General features: G+C 40.9%; 1 protein-coding gene across 1 annotated transcript in view; it reads left to right on the top strand.

The window, feature by feature from the left end:
- map3k9 (mitogen-activated protein kinase kinase kinase 9) overlaps nt 1–26869 on the top strand; it is a 158674-nt gene that overhangs the window by 9761 nt on the left and 122044 nt on the right. The window contains exon 2 of the mRNA XM_073038023.1: nt 1610–2162. Within this exon, the coding sequence (XP_072894124.1) occupies nt 1610–2162 (553 nt within the window). The remainder of the gene's footprint in view (nt 1–1609; nt 2163–26869) is intronic.

The following is a 26869-nucleotide window of genomic DNA, read 5'->3' as shown; positions in this document are numbered from 1 at the left end:
CCATCACTGGCAGAAGATCGTGACAGCAAAATATGTCAACACCATTGACTCTAAATGGAGATGGAAATTGACCAGATAGGTGCTGAGAGGATGTTTCCCCTCATAGCTACATAGCTTCAGGATCAGAGAACTGCCCTTTTAGACTGTGAAGATTGTTGTGAGAATTAGTTTTCTTTTTTTTTAGTGGTATCCCATTGACCTACTCGTTACTGAATTTTGCTGCTGATCAGTACAAGTTAATTTTTGCTGGGAATTGGAAAAATATGGCACGCAACATGCAGCCATTGTGTTTCATTATTCTGTTACATCTGAATGCAGGTTTGGAACCAAAATAGGCAGGTTTAGAAAGTTGCAATCCACTCTTGTGGTTCAGCTGATTACTGAATATATGTAATGTATTGGCATTCTGATTCCTGTTCTTCCTGAAGTTAGGCAACTTTTTAACTCTCCATGTCAAAACAGCTGATTCATTTCAACTCTTAATAGGTATTGATTAGTCACAGAAAAGTAAACCATAGAAAAGGTCTATCTAGCCTGTTTTGAACCATTTAAACTGCACACTCCCATCGACCTGCACTGGGACCATAGCCTTCCATACCCTTACCGTACATGTACCTATCCAAATTTCTCTTAAGTGTTGAAATTGAGTTTATACCACTTGTGCTGGGAGCTCATTCCCCACACTCATGACTCTCTGAGTGAAGAAGTGAAAGAGTGAAAGAAATTGCTGTTCTTATCATGGGCATGTATGCGAGAGAACAAGTTGCAGGGCGACTGAGGAGATGGAGAGTGGGATTGATTGGCTGGGAGCTGGCTTGCACCCAAAGGGCTGAATGGCCAGTAAATAAGAATACTGCCTCTTGGCTTATTTCTCTTTGCTTTGCATTTGATCTGGGTCAAAAGAGTACCTCTACTTGATGTTATTCTTGGCTTTTCCAAAAGAATAAGTTTAAGCAGTTGTGAAGTATATAATATGCATTTAAGATGTTTGAGGTACTTTAATTCCTATTTCTACTATTCCATTATCACGCCACCATAAGCAGACCATGTTTGAATAATTCAAAGAATAACTCAATAGAATATCAGCTAAAAATTGGCTGCTAATTTTGATATATAATGTATTAGGGATGGATTTTTTTTCCAAATATTAGGATTTTAAGGTGAATTGCATTTAGATTTTTAAAAAAATAATCGCACAGTAAGTCCATTGGCATTGAGCAAGCTTTTCTTCTGCAGATCTGAGATCCTATACCCAAATGACAAAATCAAAGCTTCTCTTTTTATAAGAAAAAGCAAATGGTTTGAGGTCTTTTACGAAGGTATATACAACTGATTTGGCAGTGTTTTTTCTCTTGTATGTAGATTAAGTTTTGAAAAGATATCGACAATTATTGCACAAAGAGGTCAGCAGGACAGTTGACAATACTTATCTAATGAAATTAAAGCTGGAATAAGCAGGTGGGTATCTGCAGTGTATGAAAGGTGGTGTAGGTCGAATAAAGAATTACTGTAATACCGTCAGCTGAATATGAAGATATGTTGAGTGTTGTCAGGGACAAAATGTACATGCTTTGAGATGGAATAAATCAATTATTTTTTGGCTGTTTAGGATTCCAAGGTTTCTGGAGATGAAGGATGGTGGACCGGTAAAATCAATGACCAGGTTGGCATCTTTCCCAGCAACTATGTCACCAGTGGCCCATGTTACAGCAAGTTACAAGATAGAAGCACTGATGTTTACCCACACGTCCTGGAAACAGACTTCAGTGAACTGCAGTTGGAGGAGATTATTGGCATTGGTGGATTTGGTAAAGTTTACAGAGGCATCTGGAGGCTGGAGGAGGTCGCTGTTAAAGCAGCTCGGCAGGACCCAGATGAGGACATCAGCCAGACCATTGAAAATGTTAAGCAGGAAGCAAAACTGTTTGCAATGTTGAAGCATCCAAACATCATAGCCTTGCAAGGTGTTTGTCTGAAGGAGCCCAATCTTTGCTTGATAATGGAGTTTGCCCGTGGGGGCTCTTTAAATCGAGTGTTGTCCGGCAAGAAGATCCCTCCTCATATACTTGTCAACTGGGCAGTTCAGATTGCAAGGGGCATGAATTACTTACATGAAGAAGCAATTGTTTCTATTATCCATCGTGATCTCAAGTCCAGTAACAGTAAGTAGATCAGAAAATGAATGACACTAGTCAAAAGTGTACTTACTGGTGTGATGGGAGATCAACCAACAAGGGGATGTAAGTTGTTTTGCTGCCTGTCCTGTGCCAGATAAAAGTGTTCCTGTGACATTGAAAACTACTAATGTTATGTTCTTCAGTCTTAGACATGATAAGAAATAAATTCCTGCTATATGTGACTTCAATGTTAGAAACCCAGGAAGAAGCAGTATTAAAACTCCTTTATGTATATTGCACAAAGCTAAAATCATTACAAGTGGTTTGTGGATTTCCATTGCTTCAATTCAATTGGATTATATTATGAACCAATAAAGACAAGGGTACCTCTCAAAAACACAGTTTTATGCAGAATCTCAGAATTTAGGAAGAAGTAGACTCTGGAAGAAGGGTCGTTTCACAGGAGTTGTGGGGTGGGAGCACATTGTGGAGAGAGTTTAAGCTGATGTAATTATTTCAAGTGTGGCTGAGATTTGCCTTCTGTTCACCTTTCACTTATGTTGTGATAACACTTAATTTATGTATCATTGCTTCAATCCTTTGCCTGAAAACCTCTGGATTTTAAACCTGCAGTTGTCCTCAGTATCCTTTGCCTATTTGGGAATGATTTCAGTTTTGCTTCTTATAATGTACTTCTTGACGCTTTCTCTCTCTATAGTTGCAGCCTGACCCTCTGAGTGTATCCAATGTTTTTTTTCTTGTAGTTAAAATTTTCAACATCTACAGTTTATTTTTGTGTATTTGATATTGGTAATTCTGACTGTGCAGCAGCCCTTTAGTACTACACAGAACACTGTGAACCTCACTACGATGGGATTTGAAAATGCTATTTGTTCCACAAAGTTTTGGGGGAAATATTATTTAAATCAAATCCTATTTGTTGATTGATAAAATTACATATCTTCACTAATATAATGTATTTAATTGTCACCCTAAATTGTTGTGCATAAAATATTAATATTTTGATCATAGGAGATGAATGTTAAATGGGTCAAGAAAAAGATGTGAAATAAATTGGATGGGCCAGTGAATGAAAAGTAGCACTATCACTTACCCAGGCTGGCACGGCGATACTGTACCAGTGTTTTAAAAATGTACTCTCTGGGATCTGAAGTCAGATTTTCCTTTCAAATTAGTGAAGCTATTTGCAATCTCAGTCAAATACAAAATGCAGCAACCTCAGATTAGGAGTAGTTTACACTGTTCATTTGAATGTCCAGTTGGAGCCTTGTTGAAGCAATTACAGTTGGCCAATAACATTCCACCTCGCTATCAAACAAGAATAAAATTTTTAAAAATTTCCTTTTATTTATCAGGGACAATGCATGGTTTGATGGCAGTAATTCTGGTTGGAGTGTAATTCTGTCTGTGTTAATGGTCTTGCTATATCTTGCCATGGTGTAACTGAACTCAGCTTTGCTTTAACCAATATCCATACATGAGGTGCAGGTGGATAGGAATTACAATGGGACTGGCATTGAATTCATCTTCCAGTATTCCCCAGTACTTCAATTTCTTGCAGCTGTTTTGTCTGGAACAGCTGAGACCATCCTGTTAGGGGCTATGTTGGCACAAAGGAAGCATTGAACTGATAATCAACAACACACACAAAATGCTAGTGGAACACAGCAGGCCAGGCAGCATCTATAGGGAGAAGCGCTGTTGACGTTTCGGGCCGAGACTTGGCCCGAAATGTCAACAGCGCTTCTCCCTATAGATGCTGCCTGGCTTGCTGTGTTCCACTAGCATTTTGTGTGTGTTGTTGTTTGAATTTCCAGCATCTGCAGATTTCCTCGTGATTGAACTGATAATGTTTGTTTTTAATGCAAAATTTCCACATTGGCTACAGTATTTGTTGAACAAACTGTGTCGAGTGGTTTAATACCACTTAACTAATATTTTGCGTTAAGTCTTGTTCCCATGGGAATTTATAGTAAGTGAAGGTCAAGTAGCCATTTGAGTTGTTTTATTTATAAAGATTTCTGTGATAAGTATCACTGATAATTTAATTTACTTGGTTTAGAATGTTTAGCTAGGTTTTTGAATGCATTTTAAACTTCATATTTGAAAGCAAGTGTTTTTAAAGCATTTTGTAAACTAGATTATATTATTCCTTGCAGAAAAGCAACTGAGAGGGAAAAGAGATGTCTATATTCAATGATTATTTTCTTAATTATTTTCTGAATACACTTAAAATGCACTGGATGCTTTGTATTTAAACTGGGCGTAATCAATCTATCTGGGCCATTGAATTTAACATCAAATGATATGATAGACAAGAAGGCCATTCAGCCCATTGAGCTGGCTCCCAAAAGAATAATTACATCCGTCCCATTCTCTCTGTCACCTTGCAGCTTGTTCTGGCTAATGTACCTATTGACTCTCGTTTACTTTTGCTATGATTTTACACAAAGGGATAATTAGAATAGCCCAGTTAATCAGTTTCTTTAGGAAGTGTGAGAAAACTGAAGCTCCTAGTGAGAATCTGAGTTCAAAAAAAGTTTACTACTTGGTTATTGACAATCTGAAAAATAATGATTGAGCCATTAGTGATGTGTTGCCCGAGTATTTTGATTTCAAAGTGCATGTCATGCATGGTGGTCTGTTCCAGAACAGTTATAAGGCACATGGGATTCAAGATGAGCTACTTCATTGGGTCCAAACCTGCCTTGCTGATTGGAGGCAAAGGGTAATCAGGGAAGGGTGCTTTTCTGAATGGAAGTCTGTGATCAGTGGTATACAGCAGAGATGGGACCCTTGTTTTTTATAATGTTTATTATAGATTTGGATTAATATAGGAGGGATGACTAAATTTGCAAAGGACACAAAAGTTGATGGTATTATGCATAGCAAACAAGAATGCCTAAAGCTGAAGGAGGATGCTGATCAGTTAAAAAATTGAGTAAAGCATTGTTAGGTGAAATTTATTCGTAATTACAAACGTTTGTAGTATGATGCGATGCATTTTGGGAAATTAAATGGATCATATACAGTATGTATATAGACACAGTATACTATATAATAGCAGTACTGTATAGACATCTATAGCACAGTAACTTTTAAAGTTTACCATTCAGACCTAAAGATTTAATCACTATAGAAGATTTCTTATTCCTGTGGGATAACGTCTTTCCAGACAAGGGGTGGTGGGGGGTGGGGGGTCACTCTACTTGGAAGGTGAACATTATGGCTGTGAAACAATCTCAGGTTTTGGGGCCTCATCTGTAGGAGTTGACTCAGGGACTGCAGGAAGAGGTTCTGACAGCTCTGGATACCTTTCTTCTCTAACAATCTACTCTGCTCTACTCAACTGATCAATGTGTCAGCTCCAGATGACATCAGGCACAATCTCCACTGTGTAGAAAAGTGGTCCAGTTCCATTCTTATCTTCCCAGGTATCCACTTTGATCACCTCTATAGTCCCTTACTAAGATCGCTTGCCCAGGAGTGAGGCACCCAGTGTCCTTGTTTGAAGAGCCCTCAGTTTGTGTCAGTTACTTGTCCTGCATACTCACTTGGTTTGAGGTGATCCAAGCATGAGCGCAAGGGACGGCCCAGGATCGTAGCTGGTGAGTTGTTGGTTCTGGAGTGTGCTGCACTGGGATGCGCAAGGAGGAAGTTGGCGAGGTTCTGGTTCCGTGACTGTGTAGTGTGTTCCAATGACATTGCTCGCAGTGCGTTCTTTAGAATCTGGACAAACCTTACTGCCCAGCTATTTGTAGTTGGGTGGTATCATACAGATGTAATATGTCTTATTCCATTCATGTTTGGGAATGATTGAAATTGCTCTGCAACAAACTGAGGTCCATTGTCACTGACTAAGTGTTCTGGAACACCAGTCCTTGCAAAGAGGCTTCTCCACCCATCGACATTGCGTGAGGCTGTAAAGGAGACAATTAGAAACACTTCTGGCCACTTTGTGCCTACATCTACTGCTGCCAAAAAATTTGTGCCTATGAATACTCCAGTAAAATCCACACAATTCCTCTGCCAGGGCAAAGCGGGCTATTTTTAACTGTCGTCCTTAACTTCATGCCTTTTGGAAATCAGGTCATCTTTTACTCACTTAGCTATTCACAGTAACAGAAATTTTGACCAGGGGTGCCCAAACTTTTGCATGCCACTGTACAATAAATGGTTGGTTGAAAAGGAATGTTGATGAACAGGAGCATGGGTGTTCAAGTCCACGGTTCCCTGAAAGTGGGAAAGGAACGAAGTAAAAGAAGGCATATGTCATGCTGTCCTTAAGCCATGGCATATAATGTAGCAATTTGAATGTTATGTTTCAACTTTGCAAAAACATTCTTTAGAATGCAGTTGGAGTATTATATGTAGTTTTGATCCCCACATTATAGGAAGAGTGTGACTGAGCGGGAGGCAGAGCACAGAAGACTCACCAGGATTTTGCCTGGACTGGGGTGCTTTCATAATGGGGAGAAATCAGATAGGCTGGAGTTGTACTCTTGGGAGTGAAGGAGGCTGAGGGATGACCTGATAGAATAATATCAAATTATAAGAGACATAGATAGCACCAATTTTCAGAATCTTTATCACATGGTAGGGTATTATAAATAAAAGGGCATAGTTTAAGACGAGAGAAAAAAGTTTTTAGAGGAATTTTAGAAGAAAATCTTTTTCTTAACATGATGGAGTTGATGTCTGGAACTCACTGCCAGAGAAAGTGGTGGAATCAAATATGTTTGAGAGATGTTTACATAGACACTTGAATAGCAAAGCATAGAAAAATACAAAGGAAACACTGAACAAGGCCCATCTGGACCACCCCCTCCACAGATGCTGCTCGATCTTTGCAGGTTCTGCAGCAGAATATTTCAGGAATACAAACCTAACACAAGCAAATGGAATTAGTGTAGATGGGCAGAAAAATTCACATGGACATGGTGGGTACAAGGACCTGATTCTGTGTCTTCACACTATGACTATGACACTTGGTGTGTTGGAGGATTGAAGATGTAATTACCAATTAATGTTTTACTGAGTAAAAGCATTATACATGTGCTTACTGGACATGCATACTGCCATCATGAATAACATTAATTTAGTGCACTGAAAAAAAGATTGATGTTCTACAGTTTTCTAAAGGGTTATGAACAATAATTAAATGGATTGTCCAACAAGATTATTATAGGACAGTTGACCATAAGATAAATTACCGGTAGACAGTTTTTTACAAGACCACAGTCAGTCCTTAGTTAGAATGTTATGCTGGTTTTTGCCTTGTGCCTGGTGGGTGAGGTCAGCCTCTGGATTAAGCTATTGAGAGTGGCTTGAAAGTCTGGACTCGTACTTCAGAGAAGCAAGGCTTTTGGGATCTGCAGGTGGTAAGGTGATTCAGAGTGGGTTGTGTTTGACTTAATAGTTTCTTCTAATTGAGATAGGAGAGATGGTACAGTTTAAAGACCTTTAAAATAAGTTCTAGGTTGGAGGTCTGGGAAAGGTTCCTTTTCTAAAGTAGTCTGAAAAAGGTTTCTGTTCTGTGCAGTGAATACCAATTTGCTGAATTCCTTCTTGTGAAAAGCGACTCTGTTTCTGGTGAGTGTAGAGATCACCTCTTTTTTAAAAAAAAGGTAGGAAGGAATTTACCAGGTTTTTAAACTTTGGGAAGATTGGAGCATTTTCACTTCTGGTCATTTTAAACTATTGGTGACATATGAACAATTTTCATCCTTCCTTCCCTTTCTTTTCCTAAGGTTCTCTTTGGTGATGAGTTAGTATTTCAGATAGTTGCATCAAGAAAGTGAGTGGGCATAGATGCATAGAATCAAAAGGTTATTTGAAATGAAATTCAGCAAGTGCTACCTGTGTGCGGTAACACTGGTTATTTTTCTTTAACCAGAATGCTACTGTACCCTCTTGCAGCCAATCAGGAAAGAGAAAGGACTGGATCTGCATAACTATAGTGTGGACTGAATATCACATGATCTTTAGAGGTGTTGCTGAGTACCTCTGCAGACACCAATGTTTCCTTTAAACTTCAGCAGAAAATTAGAGAAAACTTTAAGTATATTTTCATTTTGAAACTCCAAAAAAGTACTTCAGAGACTTGGACAATGTGTACCCAAATTGTTTATGGTCTATATTATGAGCTTGTTTTATTGTGGCTTGTTTAAATTTGTCATGGCAATGCAATACAATTAGATATTATGCAGCAAATTAAAGATATTAGAAAGATGACCAAGAACATTTTAGCCGTAGTGCTGTGTGACTCCATAGCTCTATAAACTGTTTCTATTGTAAATACTGATGTGATGTCATTAATCCTTATTTTTATTCATAACTTTCTTTCATTCATTGGGTTCACATTCCTGATAACCATTCTTTTGGTGTTGAATATACTTTTCTTCTGCTTTGGTGTTGAATTTATACTCTTTTCAGGCTGTTTTAATTTTTCTAACTCATATGGGTGGTGAATTTGCAGCTGTGGAGGCCAGGTCGTTGGATGTATTTTAGGTTCTAGATTGGACATGGCATCAAAGGTTACGGGGAGAAGGCCAGAAATTGGAGGTCAGGAGGAGATAGACAAAAGTATCAACCACAATTGAATGGTGGAGCAGATTTGATGGACCAGATGGTCTAATTCTGCTCCTTTGTCTTATGGTCTTATATCATTGTTACTGTTACTGAATATTCATCAAGTCTCCAGTAGTGATCATAGTTATTGCATTTTTTATTGGTCCTTATGGATTTAAGTTATATTTTATAACTCAAGTTCATATATAGTTCATTTTTCTTTTGATACACTTAGCTCTCATAACATTAGAGTTATCAACTGGTCCTTTATCACATCAAGTTCATTTTAATCTTCTGATTTTTTTTTTGTTGGGTTGTTGACTCATTTGTCTTATTTACTGTTGAAGATTTCTATTACACTGAAATCAAATTTGCCCAAATAGAATCTTGGCTCTTTTGTTTTCCTTACTTCAAAGCCCTATATTGAACTTCTTCATAATACAGTCACATTCCAATGTCTTTGAATTGAATTAGGCTCATTACTACATCTAATATTATCTGATTTCTTAGTTTCTGATTTCCTCAAATAAAATAACCTTTTGACAAAATTCTTCATTGCAACCATTCTATATTTGTGACATGCTCACCTGATCATGGAATAGCACTACTAAAGGGACAAATTCACAGCTGACATCAGGAGTGGGGAAGTTGCTGAGAGCAGGATTTCCTAGCAGAGTCAGTTTTGGAGGAGTCAACATGACCTGGCATGTGGGAAGTTGTGCTTGAAAAACTTTTTTGAATCTTTTTGAAAGAAGTGTTTGAAAAGGTTGACGAGAGTAGAGCTGAGGATGTTGTCTATTTGGACTTTGACAAGGTCCCACGTGATAGGCTGTTTTGGGTGGCTAGGTTCCAGTGGTATCCAGGGACAGCCAGTAAGGTGGATTCAACATCAGAGGTAAGAAGTATAGGGTGGTAATTGAATGTTGTTTTTTTCTTGGAAGGGAGGATAGTGACTAGTGGTGTGCTGCAGGGAACTCTGTTATTCGTTGTTTAAATAAATGATTTAGATGCTAATTCACAAGGGTTGGTTAGTAGGTTTCTAAATGACATTAAATTATAAGGTGTTGTGAATGGTGAAGAAGGTTGTCATAGATTACAGGAGGATCTTCATCATTTAGGGCAGTGGGCTGAGGAGTGGCAAACATATTTCAGAAACAGCTAAATATGAGATAATACACTTGGAAATTCAATGTAGGATTTGGACTGTGAATGCAAAGTCACCAGGGAGTGCAAAGGAATAGAGAGGTGTAGGAATACAGTGCTCATTTCAAGCGATATCACATGTAGACAGTAGTGAAAATGGTGTTTAGCATGTTGACCTTCATTGAGTAAAGGAGATGGGACTTTATGTTGCAGTTGTACAAGTCATTGGTGCAGCCACACTTAGAGTACTGTATATAGTTTGGGTCACCCTGTTATTGGAATGATGTGGTTAAAGGTGTGGTCAGGATTTGAGGGGTTAATTTATTCTTTGGAATAAAGGAGAATGAGGGGTGACTGTGTAGTAACGTTTAAAGTTATGAGACACAAAATACTGGAGAAACTCAACAGGCTAGGCAGCACCTATGAAAAAGAGTAAACCATTGAAGTTTCATACCAAGATCCTTCATCAGGGCTGGAGAAATAAAGATGAGGAGTCAGACTAAGAAGGTGGTGGGGGTGGGGGGGGAAAGGAAGAAGTACAAGGTGATAAGTGAAACCAGGAGGAGGAGGGGTGAAGTAAAGAGCTGGGAAGTTGATTGGTGAAAGAGATACAGGGCTTATAGGAAAGGACTGAAGGCCATGGAAGAAAGTAAAGGGAGAGGAGCACCAGAGGGGGGGGAGAGAGAGGGGGGGGAGAGAGAGGGGGGGGAGAGAGAGGGGGGGGAGAGAGAGGGGGGGGAGAGAGAGGGGGGGGAGAGAGAGGGGGGGGAGAGAGAGGGGGGGAGAGAGAAAAATGGGGAAGTGGGGGGGCATTACCTGAAGTTTGAGAAATCAATGTTCATGCCATCAGGTTGGAGGCTACTCAGACAGAATACAAGGTGTTGCTCCTCCAACTTCAGTGTGGCCACCAGGAGAACCCACTTTTTTCTGGTGGATGTACTGCTCGATGAAGCGGTCTCCCAATCTATGTCAGGTCTCACAAAATATACAGGAGGCCACACTGGGAGTACCAGATACAGTATATAACCCCAACAGACTGACACGTGAATTGTCACCTCACCTGGAAGGACAGTTTGGGAACTCGAGGTAGGTGGTGTAGAAGCAGGTGTGGCACTTGTTCCACTTGCAAGGACAAGTGCCAGGAGGGAGATCAGTGGGGAGGGACGAATGGACAACGGAGTCATGTAGGGAGCAATCCCTGCAGAAAGCAGAAAATGGGGGGAGGGAAAGATGTGCTTAGTGGTGGTCTCCCATTGCAGACTGTGGGAGTTACGGAGAATTATGTGCTGGACACAGACAGACAGACATACTTTATTGATCCCGAGGGAAATTGGGTTTCGTTACAGTTGCACCAACCAAGAATAGTGAAGAAATATAGCAATACAAAACCATAAATAATTAAATAATAATAAGTAAATTATTCCAAGTGGAAATAAGTCCAGGACCAGCCTATTGGCTCAGGGTGTGTGACCATCTGAGGGGGGAGTTGTAAAGGTTGATGGCCACAGGCAGGAATGACTTCTAATGACACTCAGTGTTGCATCTCGGTGGAATGAGTCTCTGGCTGAATATACTCCTGTGCCTAACCAGTACATTATGGAGTGGATGGGAGACATTGCCCAAGATGGCATGCAACTTGGACAGTATCTCTTTTCAGACACCACCGTCAGAGAGTCCAGTTCTACTCCCACAACATTACTGGCCTTATGAATGAGTTTGTTGATTCTGCTGGTGTCTGCTACCCTCAGCCTGTTGCCCCAGCACACAACAGCAAACATGATAGCACTGGCCACCACAGACTCGTAGAACATCCTCAGCATTATCCGGCAGATGTTAAAGGACCTCAGTCTCCTCAGGAAGTAGAGACGGCTCTGACCCTTCTTGTAGGCAGCCTCAGTATTCTTTGACCAGTCCAGTTTATTGTCCATTCGTATCCCCAGGTATTTGTAATCCTCCACCATGTCCACACTGACCCCTTGGATGGAAATAGGGGTCACCGGTGCCTTAGCCCTCCTCAGGTCCACCACCAGCTCCTTAGTCTTTTTCACATTAAGCTGCAGATGATTCTGCTCACACCATGTGACAAAGTTTCCCACTGTAGTCCTGTACTCAGCCTCATCTCCCTTGCTGATGCATTCAACTATGGCAGAGTCATCAGAAAACTTCTGAAGATGGCAAGACTCTGTGCAGTACTTGAAGTCCAAAGTGTAGATGGTGAAGAGAAAGGGGGACAGGACAGTCCCCAGTGGAGCCGCAGTGCTGCTGACCACTCTGTCTGACACACAGTGGCTGGTGTGGTAGTAAATGAGGACAAGAGGAACTGTTGGGGTGGTGGGAGGATGGGGTGAGGGCAGATGTGTGCGAAAGGGAAGAGATGCGGTTGAGGGCAGCATTAGTGGAGGAAGGGAAGTCTTTTTTTGAAGGAGGATATTTCCTTAGTTCTGGAATGAAATTGCTCCTATAGAGAGTAGATGTGGTGGTGATGGAGGAATTGAGAGAAGGAGATAACATTTTTAAAGTAACAGGGTGGGAAGAGGTATAGTCCACGTAGTTTGAGTGTCAGTGGGTTTGTAATGGACATGAGTAGATAGGCTTTCTCAAGAGAGAGAGATCGAGAAAGGGGAGGGAGGTGTCAGAAATGGTCCAGGTAAATGAAGGCAGTGTGAAAGATGGAGGCAAAGTTGAAGTTGACGAGCTCCACATGGAAGCAGGAAGCAGCATCAATGTAGTGTAGGAAAAGTTGGGGAGTGATATCAGTGTAGGCTTGGAACATAGACTGTTCCACATATCTGACAAAAGGTAAGCATAGCTGGGACCCATGCAAGTGCCCATAGCTACACCTTTTGTTTGAAGGAAGTGGGAGGAGCCAAAGGAGAAATTATTGAGAGTAAGGACATTCCGTCAGATGGAGGAGAGTGGTGGTGAAGGGGAACTGATTGGGTCTGGTGTCCAGAAAGAAACAGAGCTTTGAGGCCTTCCTGGTGGGGGAATGGAGGTGTATAGGGAGTGGACATCCATAGTAAAAATATGATGGGGGCTAGGGAGCCTGAAAACATTGAAAAGATCCAGAGTGTGTGAAGTGTCAAGGATGGAGGTAGGAAGGGACTGAACTAGTGGGATAAAACAGAGTTGAGGTATGTGGATATGAGTTCAGTGGGGCAGGAACAAGCTGAAACAATGGGTCTACCCGGACAAGCGGGTTTGTGGATTTTGGGTAGGAGGTAGAAACGAGAGGCACAGGTTACGGGAACCATGAGGTTGGTGGCAGTGGATGGGAGTTCTCCAGAGTCAATACGGCAATGAAAAGATCCAGAGCAGACAGAAGACCAGTGCAGGGGTCCAGGAAGAAGAGGAGGGTTGAAGATGGGGGAAAAGAGGTTATCGGTGCCTGGTGGAAAGTCCTCGCCAAAGAAGTAGACATGGAGATGGAGGCGGTGGAGGAAGAGCTCAGTATCTCGGTGGGCACGGAATTCACTGTGGTGTAGGTACAGGGGAACAAAGATGAGGTCCTGACTGAGGACAGAACATTCTGCCTCAGAGAGGGGATGGTGAAGACCCGGCATGGATGAAAGTTGGAATTTGCAGGGGGGGGGGGTGGAGGGGGTTGGGTGTTGGTAGTGTCAGAGGAGAGGGGAGGGTTGGAGTTTTCAGGGAAGGTGGGGTGAGAGGAAGATGGAGGAGGAGAAGAAGATGGAGTCTCCGAGGACCCAAGAGTGGACCTCAGAAACACAGGATTGCAGAGTGGTGGTGGGGTAGGGGGAGTCAGGGTTTCAGTGCCAGCGCGTAAAGTCCCTGCCAGGTGGTGCTGTTGGCCAAGGCTAGTCAGAGTGAAGTTTGCACAATCGGCACTTTGAAGGAGTCCAATGTCGTTGGAACCTGCATTGATTGCGGAGGAATCTGGGTTCTGAAACTGCTCAGGATCATTAGAACTGTCATGGGATAGTGGTCTGAAGAGAGTCTTTTCTGAAGGCTAAGGGAGCCTACCCTATGGAAAATAAATTTAGAGTGAGAGGGTAAAGATTGAAAAGCGACCTGAGGGGCAACACTTTCATGCAGACGGTGGTGAGTATATAGAATGACAACACAAACCACACATTCACCACTCTCTGCGTTAAAAAAAAACTTGCCCCTGACATCTCTGTACCTAGTTCCAAGCACCTTAAAACTATGCCCTCTGATGTCAGCCATCTCAGCACTGGGGAAAAGCCTCTGACTATCCATTTGATCAATGCCTCTCACCAATTTATACACCTCTATCAGGTCACCTCTCATCCTCTGTCACTCCAAGGAGAAAAGGCCAAGTTCACTCAACCTATTCTTATAAGGCATGCTCCCCAATCCAGGCAACATCCCTGTAAATCTCCCCTGTACCCTTTCTATAGTTACCACATGCTTCTTGTAGTGAGGTGACCAGAGCTGAGCACAGTACTCCAAGTGGGGTCTGACCAGGGACCCATACAGATGTAACATTACCTCTTAGCTCTTGAACTCAATCCCACAGTTGATGAAGTCCAATGCACCATATACATTTTTAACCACAGAGTCAACCTGCACAGCAGCTTTGAGTGTCCTATGGACTCAGACCCCAAGATCCCTCGGATCCTGCACACTGCCAAGAGTCTTACCATTAATACTATCTTCTGCCATCATTTAATCTACCAAAATAAACAACCACACACTTATCTGGATTGAACTCCATCTGCCACTTCTCAGCCCAGTTTTGCATCCTATCGATGTCCCGCTGTAACCTCCAAAAGCCCTCCACACTATCCACAACACCCCCAACCTTTGTGGCATCAGCAAATTTACTAACCCATCCCTCCACTTCCTCATCCAGGTCATTTATAAAAATCTCAAAGAGGAGGGGTTCTAGAACAGATCCCTGAGGCACACCGGTGGTCACCAACCTCCAAGCAGAATATGACCCATCTACAACCACTCTGCCTTCTGTGGGCAAGACAATTCTGGATCAACAAAGCGATGTCCCCTTTGATCCCATGCCTCCTTACTTTCTCAATAAGCCTTGCATGGGGTACCTTGTCAAATGGCTTGTTGAAATCCGTATACATTACATCTACTGCTTTACCTTCGTCAATGTGTTTAGTCACATCCTCAAAAAATTCAATCAGGCTCGTAAGGCACGACTGCCTTTCACAAAGCCATGCTAACTATTCCTAATCATATTTATTCCTCTCCAAATGATCATAAATCCTGCCTCTTAGGATCTTCTCCATCAACTTACCAACCACTGAAATAGGACTCGTTGGTCTATAATTTACTGGGCTATCTCTACTCCCCTTCTTGAATAATGAGCAACATTTGCAACCCTTCATTCCTCTGGAACCTCTCCCATTCCCATTGATGATGCAAATATTGTTGCCAGAGGCTCATCAATCTCTTCCCTCACCTCCCATAGTAGCCTGGGGTACATCTTGTTCCGTCCCAGTGACTTATCCAACTTGATGCTTTCCAAAAGCTCCAGCACATCCTCTTTCTTAATATCTACTTGCTCAAGCTTTTCAGTCAGCTGTAAGTCATTCCTACAATCGCCAAGCTCCTTTTCTGTAGTGAATACTGAAGCAGAGTACTCATTAAGTACCTCTGCTATCTCCTCCGGTTCCATACACACTTTTCCACTGTCACACTTGATTCGTCCAATTCTCTTAACGTCTTATCTTCTTGCTCTTCACATACTTGTAGAATGCCTTGGGGTTTTCCTTCACCCTGTCTGCCAAGGCCTTCCCATGGCCCCTTCTGGCTCTCATTTCTTTCTTAAGCTCCTTCCTGCTAGCCTTATAATCTTCTAGATCTCTATCATTACCTAGATTTCTTGAACCTCTCATAAGTTTTTCTTTTTTTCTTGACTAGATTTACAACAGCCTTTGTACACCACAGTTCTTGTAACCTACCATCCTTTCCCTATCTCATTGGAATGTACCTATGCAGAACTCCACACAAATATCCCCTGAATATTTGCCACATTTCTTCTGTACATTTCCTGGGAACATCTGTTCACAATTTATGCTTCTGAGTTCCTGCCCAATAGCCCCATATTTCCCCTTACTCCAATTAAATGCTTTCCTAACCTATCTGTTCCTATCCCTCTCCAATGCTATGGTAAAGGAGAAAGAATTGTGATCACCATCTTGAAAATGCTTTCTCACTGGAAGATCTGACACCTGACCAGGTTCTCTTCCCAATACCAGATCAAGTACAGCCTCTCTTGACTTGTCCACCCATAAACAAGAGTTGTAAATTCAGGGTAAATTTTCCTTCAGTGGTTGCATGGGGAGCCATTTTCTTTGCTATTTAATGAATAAGACTGTTGGTTTGTGATATTTTTAAAAGAAATGTGTTATTAATACGGCCTTTCATCATTGTACCATTTTATCCCGAATGTATGGATTGTTCAAAAGTTCAAAATAAATTTATTAACAAAGTACATATTGGCCACCATATACAACTGAGATTAATTTTCTTATGTGCATACTCAATAAATCCAAAGAATAATAACCATAACAATCAACAAAAGAACCCCGACTTAGGTATTCAACCAGAGTGCAAAGGAGAACAAACTATCCAAATACAAAATGAGAGTAATAATAAATAAATAAATAAATAATCAATTTAAGACATGAGATAAAAAGTCTTTGAAAGTGAGTCCATTGGTTGTGTGAACATTTCAGTGATGGGGCAAGTGAAGTTGAGTGATGTTATCCCCTTTGGTTCAAGAGCCTAATGGTTAAGGGATAGTCATTGTTCCTGAACCTGATAGTTGAGTTCTGAGGCTCCCATACTACCTTCCTGATGGCAGTAGCAAGAAAAGGAGCATGTCCTGGGTGGTGGAGGTCCCTGATGATCGATGTGACTTTCTTGTGACAGCATTTTATTTTGATATGCTCAATGATAAAGAGGAATTTACCCACGATTGACTGGTTTATGTCCACTACTTCATTCAAGGGCATTGGTGTTTCTATACCAGGCTGTAATGAGCCAATCGGTATATTCTCCACTACATATCTACAGATTTTAGGTGACATGCTGAATCTCCACAAATTCCTAAGGAAGTAGAGGTGCTGCCATCCATTCTTCAGCATGTTCTCTGATTAAAAACACTGAGGAATTTAAAGTTTCTAACCCTCTCTATCTCTGATCTTCCAATGAGGACTGGGTTCCTCTGGTTTCCTTCACCTGAAGTCAGCTGCTTGGTCTTGCTGACATTGAGTAAGAGGTTGTTGTTCTGGCACGACTCAGCCAGATCTCCTTGCCATCTGCTGATTCATCACCTTTGATTTGGCACATGACAAAAAAAGATTGAAAGCGTGCAAGAAAAAAAGATAGAACTCTGTGAATCAGTAATGCTAGAGCCTGTGCCTGCACTTCAGCATGCACATTGACTAAAATAGTTCTAAGGCAAAGTTTTGACATTGCTGAACACACTGTTATGATAGCATTATTACACTGGAGTATCTGAAGGTGGAAAAGTTTGCAAACCAAGCAATTGCAGCAAATGCAGCTATAAAATGTTATTAATAGCATCAGCAACTTAACTGATGCTTGCTTGCTAGGTAGGCTGATTCATTCATAGAAAAACTGCTACTTGTTCTCTTTTCCCAGTCCTTTGTGACATTCAGACTACGTTTCTTTTCATCTCAACTTTAACATTGCGATTTCAATCACAAAGACACAACAACGTATCATTCTCAGAAGTTTGCGCAGATGTGGCATGCCATCTAAAATTTTAAGTAACTTCTATAGATACACAGTGGAGAGTATCTTGACTGCTGCTTCAACGCCTGTTATGGGAATGTCAGTGCTCAGGAACAGAAAATTCCACTATAAGTGGTGGATACAGCCCTGTCTGTCACAAACAGAACATTTTCCATCATTCAGCACATTTACAAGGAGTTGTCATGAGAAAGCAGCATCCATCCTCAAGGACACCCATCATTCAGGATGATGGTGTTGAGTTTGCTGACCACAAAGTTCTAAGCTCAAAGACTTTAAGTCCTATCTGATATAGATAGCTATGAGTACCCTCACTAAAGGGAGATTATACTGTAACTAGCCAATCTTCAAAGCCTATTTCACTTCCCTGTTTATCCTGCACAATGAGTTTAGCTGTCAATACCTACTATTTGAGCAGTGGGTCCCCCCGCGCTACAAATGAGAAGATACTTGCAGCTAACAATTATTTAAACAGTGATAAATGTTTAAATCCAGACAACATTCATAAAATATATTTAAAACTCAGAATATTTTCATCTTAAAGGAATTCTAAATTACAAACAATTTCTGAAACACAGATGCAATTTCTGTAAGCCAAGACGTACCCATGAACCACAGACAAACCAGTTGTCTCTCGCAGAAATTGAAGGCAGAGGAATAGATTCTAATTCACCCCATGTTTCTTTCATTGTTCTTGATGTTTTGACCATTCCTAATAAGCCTGACTGCTTTTAAAAATTATACTATTTTTCCAGCACTTGGGGTGACTTCACATACATGTGATATTTTTTCTGATACCTTTCAAAAAAAGTGACCTAAAAGATTCTGAAGACAGATTCCAGATACCTACAATTAATGCTGAGAAAGTGACTCCATGAGTACATTAATCTTCCAAAGATTAACAGATCAACTATTGTTTCAAGTGACATTATCCATCTGGTTTGCAAGTTTTCTTGAACTGAACTTAGCCAGCATTGTCTGGTTTGAAACAAGTTAAATTAAACATACTCCATTGTCATACACTACACCTCTTCAGCAGTTAGCCCAGGTGCTGTGAGGCAATCATCCTGGGTTCATGTTTGCAAAACAGTCTTTTTAAACTTAAAACTTATTACACTTGCCATTTACATTGAGATCTGAAGACTGGCTCCCGTATATGGCAAGCAGCTAAGTAAAGAATATTGTTTGGAAGTTTAACTTATTCAAAAATAACCCTTTGATCTTTAGAAGTGTCAGCTGCTGTGTTTAGAAAGCGGAGCTTGACAAAAAAAAACCCAAGCCCCCTTTGCCCAGGACAGTGAATATCCATCACACTCCCCTTCCAACCCACTTTCTCCCTACAGATCAGTTTTGAGTTGGATTCATGCCAGGACTCGTCTTGAGATCTATCACTCCAGCAACTGTTCTTGTAGGTCACCATTGCTGGAACTCTCTTTGATAGGATACTCAAAGAACTCATTCAGTTCTTCCCTATATAGGGGTTTTTGTGTGATTTTTCTCTTTAGAATATTCACTTCCTTAAACTCAGCTGCACACATTTCTGAAACCACCAAGGATTGCTCCCATTATGATTTTCCATATGTGTGTGACAACTACACATCAGTATCCATATTATGAGCTCATTTGTCCATCTTTACAAACAGTTTTTGCCATTTCCTTGATGCAAACTTGGTTCACTGTCCTCATCACTGTTAGTTCATCAGGTATAGTCTTTCACTGAGCTGAAGATGGCTCCTTTCTTCCATGGGGTAGGAGGATCACATTACTTTTGTGACAGTGCACCACTTTGCTTGCGTTCTCTGAGAACGAGTCTTGTAAACAAGTTACTGACTGTATTGCTGTATTCTTTTCCCCAAGGATTAGTAACCTCACATTTTAGTTAAAGAAAATTATATTAACTAGTTTCATGATATATATATATATATATATATATATATATAAAGTGGAACTTTTATAAAAGTAACCTGCCTCTATGTGTCATGAGGTAAGGAAGAGTACAGTTCTCCTTTGAAGATTGTACTTTGAATTCTAAACTTTTAATACTCAGCTTTTAAGTCTGGGCACTCAGAAAAAGACACCAGTACTTTTGGTGTTGGTTGTGTCTCTCTCATGGGAGTGAACACCCATTGGTTTGCTGTAGTTTCTGCATAGGCTTATTCCCATTTTGGTGATTCTGGACTCGTGACTATAATTGTCCAGGTCTTCCCCTTTTATTTTGTTAAATATTGGGCCCAAATGAGAAGAACTGACATACCTTTCCAACGTGTGTTTTTCTAGAAAGCTAACTGGGCAAAGGCTACATAGTCTGTTCCATCAATCCATGATGTTTTAATCAACCAATGTACAAATTTTTCTAGTAACAGCAAGTATAACAGAAATAGTAATTTTGCTAGTCTTGGTGGTCCTACTCTTTGCATTGTAGGAGTACCACATATGCAATATGTTGATAACCAAATAATAAGTGAAACATATTCAAATAACGTATTTGCTGTGTATTTGCTGTCCTCCGGGGGCAACTCTGACCTCTACCTGGCTGAGGCACAGCGACAACTCTCTGATACCTCCTCTTATTTACCCCTTGATCATGACCCCACGAAGGAGCACCAGGCCATTGTCTCCTATACCATCACCAACCTTATCAGCTCTGGGGATCTCCCATCCACTGCCACCAACCTCATAGTTCCAACAGCCCGCACTTCCCGTTTCTACCTCCTACCCAAGATCCACAAACCTGCCTGTACAGGTAGACCTATTGTCTCAGCTTGCTCCTGCCCCACTGAACTCATTTCTGCATACCTTGACACTGTCTTATCCCCCCTTGTTTAATCTCTTCCCACCTACGTTCGTGACACTTCTCATGCTTTGAATTTTTTCAACGATTTTAAGTTCCCTTGCCCCCACCATCTTATTTTCACCATGGACGTCCAGTCCCTATATACCTCCATCCCCCACCGAGATGGTCTCGAAGCTCTTCGATTTTTTTTGGACCTACCCAATTCCCCTCTACCACCACTCTCCTCCGTCTAGCGGAATTAGTTCTTACTCTCAATAATTTCTCCTTTGGCTCCTCCCACTTCCTCCAAACCAAGTGTGTAGCCATGGGCACCCGTATGGGTCCCAGTTATGCCTGCCTTTTTGTTGGCTTTGTGGAACAGTCCATGTTCCAAGTCTATACTGGTATCCATCCCCCTCTTTTCCTTCGCTACATCGACGAGTGCATTGGCGCTGCCCATTGCACGCATGCTGAGCTCGTCGACTTCATTAACTTTGCCTCCAACTTTCACCCTGCCCTCAAATTTACCTGGTCTATTTCCGACACCTCCCTCCCCTTTCTTGATCATTCTTTCTCCATTTCTGGAGACGGCCTATCTACTGATATCTACTATAAGCCTACAGACTCTCACAGCTACCTGGACTATTCCTCTTCCCACCCTGTCTCTTGCAAAAATGCTATTCCCTTCTCACAATTCCTCCGTCTCCGCTGCATCTGCTCTCAGGATGAGGCTTTTCATTCCAGGATGAAGGAGATGTCTTCCTTTTTTAAAGGAATGGGCTTCCCTTCGTCCACCATCAACTCTGCTCTCAAACGCATCTCTCCCATTTCCCCACACATCTGCCCTCACCCCATCCACCCGCCACCCCACTTGGGATAGGGTTCCCCTTGTCCTCACCTACCACCCCACCAGCCTCCAGGTCCAACGTATAATTCTCCGTAACTTCCGCCACCTCCAACGGGATCCCACTACCAAGCACATTTCCCCCCCCCCCTTCTGCTTTCCGCAGGGATCGCTCCCTACGCGACTCTCTTGTCCACTGGTCCACCCCATCCCTTCCCACCGATCTCACTCCTGGCACTTATCCTTGTAAGCGGAACAAGTGCTACACCTGCCCTTACACTTCCTCCCTCACCACCATTCAGGGCCCCAGATAGTCCTTCCAGGTGAGGCGACACTTCACCTGTCAGTCGGCTGGTGTGGTATACTGCATCTGGTGCTCCTGGTGTGGCCTTTTATATATTGGTGAGACCCGACGCAGACTGGGAGACCGTTTCGCTGAACACCTACGCTCTGTCCGCCAGAGAAAGCAGGATCTCCCAGTGGCCACACATTTTAATTCCACGTCCCATTCCCATTCTGATATGTCTATCCATGGCCTCCTCTACTGTCAAGATGAAGCCACACTCAGGTTGGAGGAACAACACCTTATATACCGGCTGGGTAGCCTCCAACCTGATGGCATGAACATCGACTTCTCTAACTTCCATTAATGCCCCTCCTCCCCTTCTTACCCCATCCCTGACATATTTAGTTGTTTGCCTGTTCTCCATCTCCCTCTGGTGCTCCCCCCCTTCCTTTCTTTCTCCCGAGGCCTCCCGTACCATGATCCTTTCCCTTCTCCAGCTCTGTATCACTTTTGCCAATCACCTTTCCAGCTCTTAGCTTCATCCCACCCCCTCTGGTCTTCTCCTATCATTTCGCATTTTCCCCTCCCCCCCACTACTTTCAAATCTCTTACTATCTTTCTTTTCAGTTAGTCCTGACGAAGGGGCTCGGCCTGAAACGTTGACAGTGCTTCTCCCTATAGATGCTGCCTGGCCTGCTGTGTTCCACCAGCATTTTGTATGTATTGTTTGAATTTCCAGCATCTGCAGATTTCCTCGTGTTTGCATATTCAAATAATTCTACCTTTTGACAATACTTTGTAGACCTCTGAGCCCTAAGATACATCATTTCAGAATAAATCACAACAGAATAGGCAAGAAGGTTGTCAGAAGTATAGCATTTGCCAGGGGTAGCCATCTTTACCTACTGGTAAATCTTTTACCATTGTATAACATAGCCCACAGATTGTTTTGAGTATAAAAGTCAAAGGTGAAAAGTGGAAAGTATAATGTTGTAATTATCAGTGAATAACATATTTACAAAGTACATTATATAAAGTCTTAAGAATGATATTATATAAAACATTACCATGTTAGAAAGTATGTGATATCCAATCAGGCAAGTGAAAAATAGTGTTAACTCATCCTTTTGTGGGATTGTGTTATTCGACTGATTATCCACGGCAGGCACATCCCAACATCCCTCAAAAGGAGGTGAGACATACATACCATACACAATGTTAGTGACCAGGACCAAAAAGAATGAGAGGAGCAAGGATAGCATGATTAGGGTGTTCTCCTACTCTTCCAGATTTGAAGACAAACCAGAGGAATAGATAAAAGGTGAGTACGAGGCAGGGTATAGCACAGTTGACATAGACAGTGTAGTGTAGGCAGTGTAGGGTGGGTATGGGAGTTAGAGTCTTAGAAGTGGAGCAGAGTCACCAAACTTCCATCCTTTGCAGGCTTCAATGCTTCAACAAAAGGAGTGCTATAAAAATAATAAATCCAATGGCTAGCAAAATTATCCATTGGAAAACTGCAAAAAAAACTTTAACCCAATTTAATGTAGTGCCAGTCCTCCCAGAAATTGTACTTGCTGCTGCAGAAGTTAAATTTGAAACAGGTAGAAAGGTCTTCGTTATTGTTTCAGCTAGAGCATTAAGCCAGTCAGGACTTGGTATGGGTCTGCAAAAGAAAGTTATGAAAGGAGGTGCCTCGCTCATCTGATTATGCCAGTTCTGTTACTCTAATAGTGTATAAAGAAATATTCTTTTGGTTGGACTGAGTTTCTTCTTGCCATTGTTGATGAATATCAAGTTCATCTAGAATACTCTTTACTGCATCTATCGCAAATCATTCCTTAAAACTGGGCTTGCATTTCTATCTTGAGATGTGCAATATTAGATGCAGAATCAGATTACTCCAAGGGGCATTTCCTTTTATAAACCTTAAAAAGCAAGCGATTCTTTAACCACAGTATGTCCGAACAACTTCTGTCATCAGAAATGTCACCTTGTGAGTGAACTGTAGGATGATGGCATCAGTACAATTATGAAAGTGAGCACAGTCAAAAGCAGGGCTGCACAGGCAGGTTTACTCTCATTTTTTATAAATCAAAATAGTTAAGTGCTGTACTGTTTTTTTTAATCTGCCTGTTGATGATAATGCCATGTGACTGAACACACAGCAATAATTAAAGGCTTGTCTGTGTATGTAACGTTATCTATTTGGGGAGAAATGTTATCAATACAACCCCAAAATTTATCATCATTTTGTCTCCAACAGCAAAGTTATTATGGACTTTTTTTCCTTCCCTGCTTTAAGTTCATTGGAACCAAAAGTTCAGTACTAATTTGTTATAAAGGTATTACTTGCACTATGGTATAGCTGTTTAATTAAGGGCAAGTATGAAATCTGGGTAGTCTATGGGACTAAAATCTCTAAAATATTTATTGGACTTACCAGTTTCAGTTGACCAGGAAGGAAAACATTTTCTTTTTATCTTACCTTCTGCTTCATTTCATCCTTCTATCTTATCTTCCTATGCAAAAGCCAGCTCCAGGGTTTTGCTGAATCATTTAAAATGCAGATCACTGATGCAGAATATTGTCATGTTATCTTTGACACTTAGCAAAGTAGAAAAGTGGCCATAATTGGAGAAATGGAAATGACTAAAATTTTTGTAGTGTTTTTATATACTTATTGGCCATAAAGGGAAAGTGCAATATCTATCTAATGTAGAAGAATTTTCATTAAAAAGAATTTTCACAATGTTCTAGTCTAATGGTTTCAATGCCATGTTCCCATGACCATAACAATGTCTACACTTTCCTTCAAAGTGTAGAGGGATTAATGTCAAGAAATTCCACAATTAGTTTACCTTCAATATCTGGGCTGGAATCAGTTTTGTTAGGGTTTTATTAATCATTTCCCCCAAGTGTTTTTATTCTTTCCTATGTATCTATGTTCATTTCAGCTGCAATGCAATCAGTGTGAATTTCCAAACATTTCAGGGCTTACAGTTCTTAGTTTCCACTTGATTGTTGCTGTTGTTAAAGGACTTGATTACCACTGTTGTCGGTAGAACTCTGAATTCTGACTTGAGAAATCACCCTGGGTCCATCCTAGGCACTGATAAAATTACAATTCTTTGGTCTCAGTGAAGTCCCAAAATCAGAGCAAAAGATACCTCAATAAATAGGGCATTACACTGCACAACAAGACACAGAGGCAGACAAACTGATCTTTTGTTCTCATGCCACTAACTCAGCATAGTTTCTTTAGGAATTCTACAAGCATTGAGAGATATGCAGAGATACATAAATTCTGATCTTTTGTTCTTAAGCTGAGGCCAAGAAAGACTCCAGCTACCATCAGCAAACATTAGACATTAATAACCCTACAGTATTTAACTTGTACAAACAACTTAACACCTTACATGCTATGAGCTCACAAGGAGTTAAAATGTCACTTGGAGCTGTTTAAACTTTAATCCAATATTCTACAAACTTGAATACACTACAATGCAGCAGGAAGAATCACTTTGCCAGAGGCAATATTTAAGAACTCCAATGTATTAGTTCACATATGACCAAGTGGTAAGGTCCATTTGGTGATAATTAAATTAGAATCATCATTGTTCACAAACTAATTTAATCTAATATTCTGAGGCATTAGGTTTTAGGGGTGCCCAAACCAGATGAGCCATGGTAAATGAAACTTGAAAGTAAATTTATTATCAAAATACATATACATCACCATGTACAACCCTGAGATTCATTTTTTTTTTAAACAGACTTGCTCAATAAATCAATAATAGAATAATTTACTGACTACAGAAGCTTTGTGACTAGTTAACAAATCTATCTATACTATCTTTTGGCATTAACAGTCACATACTTACAGATACTGATAGCAATATTTCAATGGTAAACCAACCATTTTCTTTGGACAAGTTACCCCTGCCTAAGAGACACCTCCTTATATACCCTATCAGTGAACCAGGGCATGGGTGGAGCTTAATGCTCAATCCTGATTTGCTGGATCTGAATTGCCTATTCCTGATTGGTCTGATTGGTTGATTTTTTTAGGCCAAATCCTCATTAGGAATGTGTGGTGCCAGACTGGAGCTACCTTGACACTCTTAGAACCTACGTTTAGGTACCCCACATGCTCTATCTCTAGTGATTCCCTAATCTTTCTCTTGTAGGCATTCTCCCCTTGCCAAGGGTGTTGGCCTCATTAAACCTTGGTCTACATGCACATTCTAAGAGTGTAGCGATAGCTCCAGTCTGGCACCACATATTCCTAAAGAGGGTTCAGCCTAAAAGAATCAAACAATCAGAACAAGGCCAATTCAAACTAGCCAATCAGTAATAGGCAATTCAGATCCAGCCAATCAGGATTGAGTATTAAGCCCCATCCATGCCCTACTCACTCAAGAGGGTATATAAGGCGGTGTCTTGGGGGGACCTATCATTTGGCTAACTTATGCCTGAGGAAGAAGGTTGGGTTTACTGCTCTAACAATGCAATCAGTATCTGTAAGCATATGACCATTAAGGCCAAAAGATAGTATGGATAGAATAGTGTAACTAACCATAACAGAATTAGTCATACAACCAGTGTGCAAAAACAATAAACTGTGCAAATACAAACAAATAATAAAAAGTAAATAAACCATAAATATCAAGAATGTGAAATGAATCTGAGTCCATAATTTGTGGAAACATAGCAATGATGGATAAGTGAAATTAAGTGAACCCCTTTGGTTCAATAATTCCATTCAATATCAAAGAAATATATACAATATACATCTTGAAATTCTTTTTCTTTGGAAATATCCACAAAAACTCAAGAGTGCCCCAAAGAATGAGTGACAGTTAAAATATTAGAACTCTACTCCCCCTGCCCTGAAGAAGCAATGACCTTCCCCCACACTCAAATCTATACTACCTCCTAAGGAAATACAAGTGCTACCGTGCTTTCTTTGTAATTGCACTTACTTGCTGAGCTCAGGACAAATCCTCTGAAATAATAACACCATCGAATTTAAAGTTCCTAACCCCTCTACCTCTGATGATCCAATGAAAATTGGCTCATGGACCTCTGTTTTCCTCCTCCTGAAGTCTGTAGAGCAAGCTCTAAGTAAGAGAGTACTGAATAATATCATTATAAGCACAAATATTAAAAGTATAACAAGAGCAACATTTCTCTCTAGAGTTTAAATCTTTCTTACTGTTAAAGTAACAATGCATTTTGGGTGTATTATTCCTGGGCAATGTATCAATGACATCTTCCTCAAGTGAACAGGAACTTTTATGTAAACATGTTTTATTTTTTCAATACATCTCACTCCCAGTTCCCGTCAGAGTGTAGATGTTCCATAGTGGAACCATTTACTAGCC

The sequence above is a fragment of the Hemitrygon akajei genome, chromosome 3 (genome assembly GCF_048418815.1).
Source record: "Hemitrygon akajei chromosome 3, sHemAka1.3, whole genome shotgun sequence".
Taxonomy (NCBI): domain Eukaryota; kingdom Metazoa; phylum Chordata; class Chondrichthyes; order Myliobatiformes; family Dasyatidae; genus Hemitrygon; species Hemitrygon akajei.
Note: the sequence above shows the minus strand (reverse complement) of the source record. Positions and strands in the feature narration are given on the sequence as shown.